General features: G+C 51.3%; 2 protein-coding genes across 2 annotated transcripts in view; both read left to right on the top strand.

The window, feature by feature from the left end:
- LOC149390239 (uncharacterized) overlaps positions 1 to 4,545 on the top strand; it is a 62,466-nt gene extending 57,921 nt beyond the window's left edge. Inside the window, exons 2-5 of the mRNA XM_089619719.1 lie at positions 2,540 to 2,713; positions 2,843 to 3,032; positions 3,893 to 4,102; positions 4,193 to 4,545. Of these exons, the coding sequence (XP_089475845.1) occupies positions 2,540 to 2,713; positions 2,843 to 3,032; positions 3,893 to 4,102; positions 4,193 to 4,545 (927 nt within the window). The remainder of the gene's footprint in view (positions 1 to 2,539; positions 2,714 to 2,842; positions 3,033 to 3,892; positions 4,103 to 4,192) is intronic.
- A 1,448-nt stretch (positions 4,546 to 5,993) lies between these two features.
- Positions 5,994 to 6,587, top strand: LOC149390240 (uncharacterized). Its single transcript, XM_089619721.1, has one exon. It carries the CDS (start codon positions 5,994 to 5,996, stop codon positions 6,585 to 6,587), a length of 594 nt encoding a protein of 197 aa, XP_089475847.1.

Here is a 6,587-nt window from a genome sequence, read left to right on the forward strand (position 1 = left end):
GGTGAATCGGGTGAGATACTGTCTCAAGGACTCGTTATTCTCTTGCCTGATTGACCATAAGTACATCTTGGTCTTCTTTTGGACCATGGATGTAGCAAATCGTGCCAGGAACATGTCATTCAGGTCTTTGAACGATTGGACGCTCCCTGGTCTTAGATTCTTAAACCACTCGAAACCGGGTCCGGTGAGGGTAAGACTAAAAGCTTGGCATAGAGCCCCAGGTGAGACGCCCTGCATCGTCATCCAAGTCTCGTAATGTTGGATGTGATACGTGGGATCAGATTTCCCATTGTATGGAGGGAGATTTGGGAGTTTGAAGTTTCCCGTGCACACCTCAGCAAGGATTTGGGCGATGAAGGGAGAGGAATGTTCTTCCACGACCCCGTATGTATCACCGGCCAAGCCGCCTTCACGCAGGTCACGCACCTCGTTACGGAGGTTGTGAATCATGGTGACGACGTCGAGGCCAGTGTTGGGGGTCGCTCCTTGTTCAGGAGGAGTCACCTGTCACCTTTCGTTCGACCCTTGAGCCGTGTGAGGGTCCCCATTGATCGGGGCCGTAGGGTTGTGACCCTTACGAGCGCTCAACCTCTCTCTGAGGTCTTCGCCACGGTTGTTCCGTTGGGCGGTAAGTCGATCTCTAAGATCCGGCCCGGCGGTATGGGGGTGCGAGCTTCGAGCCACGCGCCTTACTCGCCGAGTCGTTGTACCTTCCCTGACATTGCCTCTTTGACCGAGTCGGTCATGGGCTGAACGTCGGGAGGTCTCTTCTTGAGAGGAGACCGGTATTGCTTTTGTTTTCGACGGGCCGGTTTCGATCTCAACAGGGAGTTCCCCGTCCTTGGTGAGAGAAGTCTCGACGTCCGCCGAAATTTCCAAGCCTTCATAGTCGGGGTCATAATCATGCCCCTCGTCCATGAGGTCCTCAGATTCCCCGTGGGGGGCGCCGTGTGCAGGAGCCTTGCCCGCTAGTTGGCGGTGGTACCTTGCATTGGCTATCTTCAGCTGGCGGATTTTCTCCTCCATCTCAAGGATGCGGTCGTCCCGACTATCCTGAAGAGGAGGGGGCGAGGGAGTGGGGCTCTCGTCGTTGAGAGACTCCTCATCGGCTTGCGCTCGGGAGCGCAGGAAGTATTTCTTCACCGCGGTTGCGTTTTCGGGGTTGTTCACGCCCTCAGAACGAACGGGTGGTTGACCACTCATGTCTTTCTCGAGTCGAGAAGAAAGGGGTCGAACTGGAGAAGGGATTTCAGGCTGTGTAAGTCAGGAAGTCCCCTCCTTCTAGCGCCAAAATGCTGTCGCACGAAAATGAACAACGATTAAATACCTCAGGCGGTTTGATCCAAGGCCGGACCAAGTGATCGCGCCCGGGCCAAAAACGGGAGCTCGTAGACCGAGCTGCACCCTCCAAACCCTGAGGTGTGTTTTGGGGGGTGTGACTGTGCCAAAGGTTGGCTGCCTACGTACCCTTTAGTAGGGATCAGGTCAGAACATAGTTCAATTTGTGTGGGGAGGCTATCTTGGGCTCGGAGGCTTTGTGAATCCAAGGCTTTAGGGCAGGACCCGGCTCGTAGCTTCTAGTGAAGGCTTTAGAGGGGTCGCGTGCTCGTAGCTTGGAGTTCTAGCTCAAGGGCCAAGAAGCAGGAGGGCAGTATGTACTGCAGAGGCTCGGGTCGCAGAAGAGGAGCGCGCTCCCTCTCGTGGAGGGGGGGTCCTTGACTTTCTGAACCGAGGGAGGAGGAGTGCGTGTTCTTGGAATGTCACAAGAGCACGAGAGAATTCTTCAGAGGAGGGAAGTATTGTTTTCGAAATGTATCGATTTCCCTAGGCTGAATCAGCGTGTCGTGGCGTGTTGCTGTCTGTTCTTTCTCCCCTAGGGGGGGGGGGGGGTATTTATAGTGTTTGAGGGGAGGCCTTGGGCCGGCCCCTTGAGGCCCACCGGGTGGCCGGGAGCGAGGCGCGCGAGGCCTCACGCCTAAGAGGGCGCAGAGCGCGTGGGACATGTCGCCTGGACGGGCGCGGGACTTGGCCGGGCGCGGCGTGCCCGGCCGAGGTGGCAAGAACGCTCGGCCGAGGTGGCAAAGACGCTCGGCCGTGGTGGCCGAGCTGACGAAGACGCTCGGCCGAAGTGGCCGAGCTGGCGAATGCGCTCGGCCGAGGTGGCCGAGCTGGCGAAGGCGCTCGACTGAGGTGGCAGGGACACCCGGCTGAGGCAGCAGGGGCGCTCGGCCGGGGTGCCGAGGTGCGCGCAGACCGGGAGGCCGGGGTGCGCGGGAGCGCGTGCGTGGGCCGGGAGGACGGGGCGCGGAGTGCACGTGAGCCAGGCGCGATAGGGCGCGCCGAGGCCCATTGGGCCGGGGGCGTAGGTGTGCGCGCACTGGCCGTGCCAGGCCGTGGGCGCATCGGGGCGTTTGGGCCTGGTGGGCCGGGGCCCGTTAGGCTTCCGGCCGGCAAAGCCCGGCCGGCATCGAATTGTTTTTGAATTTCCGGTGTTCCGAAAACGACCGGTAACACGGTTAATTGTGAAACCATGCGTAAGGCTCTAGCAGAAAAATATGCAAAAGGGGAGCTAAAGGGCGTTGATCTAGGACCCCCGCCAAAGAATAAGGTCTTTAACAACAACAACAGAGGAAGGGGCAACCCCTCCCCTAAGAGAGCAAGACCCGATGAGGAAGGGGAACCAAATTCCCCGCCGACCGTCGCAAAACACAGGGTTGACTTCATAATGGGTGGCTCAAAGTTTTGCAACGGAACGATTAACTCAATCAAAGCACATCAACGTAAATTAAGTAAGCAGACCACCAGAATCAAACTAGAACAAGATGTTCAAATCACGTTCTAGGAAAAAGAAGCCGTAGGGACAACCGATCCGCACGACGACGCACTCGTAATCACAATTGGCGTGTCTAACTATGAAGTCGTGAGAGTTCTAATTGATGGAGGCAGCTCCGTAGATCTTATCTTCAAAGATACCCTGGCCAGGATGGGAATCAGCGAAGACGAGATTGAAAGAGAACAAACCCAACTGACAGGTTTCAATGGGTCCACTACTCCATCTTTAGGAACGATCAGGTTGCCCGTAAAAACACATGAAATCAACAAAATAGTAGAATTTCAAGTACTAGACTGTTTCTCCCCTTAGAATACTATCTTGGGAAGACCGTGGATACATAGGATGAGGGATGTGCCTTCAACCATTCATCAATGTATTCGCTTCCCTACGCCTGATGGGATAAAAGAAATTCGAGGCAATCAGGCGACCTCCCGCAGTTGCTATCTCACTAGCCACAAGCATTGCGCTAAAGCAGTTAAAGAAGAACAATAGCAATTAATAAACGTGGAGTCGGCCAAAAGCGTCTCTACGCTAGAAGAACCCGACTCCCTTGATGCGCCAAGTACCGAGATAACAGCCCAGGTACAGCTCGATGGCTCTGATCCTTCCAAGTGTGTCGGAATCAGAACTAAGCTTAAAGGAGGTATTAGGCGAGAGTCGATATGTTTCTTAAAACGAAACAAGTCCACCTTCGCCTAGTCAACCGAAGATATGCCAGGAATAAGCATCGACGTTACGTCTCACCAACTTAACGTCGATCACAGTTTTAAACCTGTAAAACAGAAAAGACGAAAGCTCGGTCCCGACAGGGCACGGGTTGTCAACGACGAAGTCAAAAGACTTCTTAGTGCAGATTCAATCCGCGAAGTAAAAAATTTCCGGATTGGCTGGCAAACACTATCGTCGTTAAGAAAAAAATGGAAAAATGGCGGGTATTTGTTGATTTCACTGATCTAAATAAAGCATGCCCCAAAAACAGCTTCCCGCTGCCTCATATCGACCAGCTAGTCGAAGCAACCACGGGACATAAAATCTTGTCGTTCATGGATGCATTCTCAGGATATAACCAAATCTTGATGCATCCAGAGGACCGAGGCACGTATTGCTACAAGGTCATGCCCTTTGGTCTAAAACACGTTGGCGCCACCTATAAAAGGTTAGTCAACGAAATGTTCAAAGAAAAGATAGGGAAAATGATGGAAGTGTATATCGACGACATGCTCGTAAAATCCATAAGGGAGAACGACCATATAGGGCATTTGGAGGAATGTTTCGACGTATTGAATAAGTATCAAATGAAACTCAATCCCACCAAATGTTCGTTCGGAGTCTCATCCGGTAAGTTCCTTGGGTATTTAGTTACCCAACGAGGAATTGAAGCTAACCCGGATCAGCTGCACGCCTTGCGAGAAATGCCTTCACCCCGTAATAGGCGTGAAGTTCAAAGGTTGACGGGACGCATCGCTGCCCTCAACCGCTTCATCTCTCGGTCTACAGATAAATGTCTTCCTTTCTACCAGCTCCTTAAAGGAAACAAGAAGCTCGAATGGGATGACAAGTGCGAAGAGACGTTCACAAGATTGAAAGAGTATCTATCGACACCCACAATCTTGGCAAAACCCGTTGTGGGGGAGCCACTCTACCTGGACGTCGCAATATCTCAAGCGGCCGTTAGTGGAGTACTCGTTAGAGAAGAACAAGGGGACCAATGACTAATCTTATATACAAGCAAGTCGTTAGTCGATGCTGAAACTCGATATCCTGTTATGGAAAAGTTTGCCTTGGCCGTCATTTCCGCCGCGCGAAAACTTCGCCCATACTTCCAATCTCACACCATAATAGTAATGACATCGCATCCGCTCAGAAGTTTCCTACACAGCCCCAATCAATCGGGAAGATTAACTAAGTGGGCCGTTGAGCTGATCGAATACGATATTGAGTACCGAGTGAAGACATCCGCAAAATCGCAAGTTTTGGCGGACTTCATCATCGAACTCCAAAGGGAAAGCCCCACTGTGAATGAAGTCGAAGGCACCTAGACACTTAAAGTAGACAGGGCATCGTCAAAGCAAGGGGCAGGAGTGGGAATATACCTGACGTCCCCTCATGGTGAGACTATAGAACAATCATTCAGGCTCGACTTCATTGCATCAAACAACAAAGCCGAATACGAAGCACTAATCGCCGGACTTAGATTAGCTACTGCTGTCGGATCAAAGAAAGTTAAAGCTTTCTGCGATTCTCAACTCGTAGCAAACCAATATTCCGAAGAATACGAGACTAGGGATGAGCGAATAGAAGCTTACCTGAAAGTCGTAAAAGATCTTACGAAACATTTCGAAGAATTCTCCCTGACAAGGATTCCTCGAGGCGAGAATACTTCGGTCGACGCATTGGCTGCCTTGGCATCTACCTCGGATCCGAACCTCAAAAGGATCATTCCAGTCGAAACAATCAAACAACCTTCCATTGCCATGACCATAACCGCGGTCATAACAATAGTAGGGGGGATTGGAGAGATGAAATATTGCATTACATCACGACTGGTACGGTCTCATCCGATAAGATGGCGAAACGCAAACTTATGCTGAGAAGCGCGAGGTTTTGCATCATAGATGGAAACCTATTTAAGAGAAGCTTCGCAGGACCCTACCTCAAGTGCGTCGGGATGGAGGAATCCAATCGAATCCTGGAAGACGTGCATGGAGGAGAATGCGGAAGTCACGCGGGCGGGCGAGCGCTTGCCATCAAAATAAAGAGGCAAGGCTACTTTTGGTCGACCATGTTGGCAGATTGCGAGGCGCACTCGCGCCGCTGCGATCAATGAAAACGCCATGCTCTTGACATAAAAAGACCCGCGGAAGAGTTGTCCTCTATCTCGGCACCATACACATTCATGAAACGGTCTATGGACATCGTGGGACCAATTTCGGTCGCCCCTGGCGGATTAAGATTTCTATTAATATTAACAGATTATTTTTCAAAATGGGTGGAAGCAGGTGCCTTCGTCTTGAAAAAGGATGTCGACGTCACAGCATTCATCTGGAAAAATGTAATATGTCGACGTGGAACTCCCCACGAGATCGTAACGGACAACGGGTCATAGTTCATATCGAAAAAATTCAATAACTTTTGTTTCCATAATAACATTGAGGTAAGGATGTCAACACCACGATATCCTCAAGGAAATGGGCACGCGGAAGCAACAAATAAGACCATAGTAGACTCCATAAAGAAAAGGCTCGATGCTAAGAAAGGGTGGTGGGCAGAAGAGCTGCCAGGTGTGCTATGGGCGTACCGAACCAGTCCGCGAAGGCCGACAGGGGAAACTCCATTTTCCCTCGTCCATGGAGTCGAATCTGTCATCCTTGTCGAACACCAGGTGCAAACCCTTAGGGTAATACACGCGCCTGAGGATGAGCCAAAAAATGATGAGGCACTATGTGATGCTTTAGATCTTGTGGAGGAAAAGCGGGATTCAGCCCTAGCGCGGTTATCCCGTTATATGCAATTCATCGCCAGATTCTACAACAAAGACGTTAACACAAGAAGATTTGACGTAGGGGACTTGGTCCTCCGAAAAATCTTCCAAAACACTGCCGAGGCAAATGCCGGAAAACTTGGGGCGAAATGGGAAGGCCCCTATAGGGTCACCAAAGTAGCATACCCCGGCGTTTATGAACTTGAAACACTCAACGAAACTCATGTTTTAAGATCATGGAACGTCTCGAACCTCAAAAAATACTACTGTTAA

Source organism: Urtica dioica, chromosome 7, assembly GCF_054948205.1.
Source record: "Urtica dioica subsp. dioica isolate 48M chromosome 7, U.dioica_male_clone48M_v1_H2, whole genome shotgun sequence".
Lineage (NCBI taxonomy): Eukaryota > Viridiplantae > Streptophyta > Magnoliopsida > Rosales > Urticaceae > Urtica > Urtica dioica.

Excerpts from the sequence above, each read along its gene's own strand:
- LOC149390240 (XM_089619721.1), top strand. The coding sequence starts at position 5,994 with ATGTCAACACCACGATATCCTCAAGGAAATGGGCACGCGGAAGCAACA.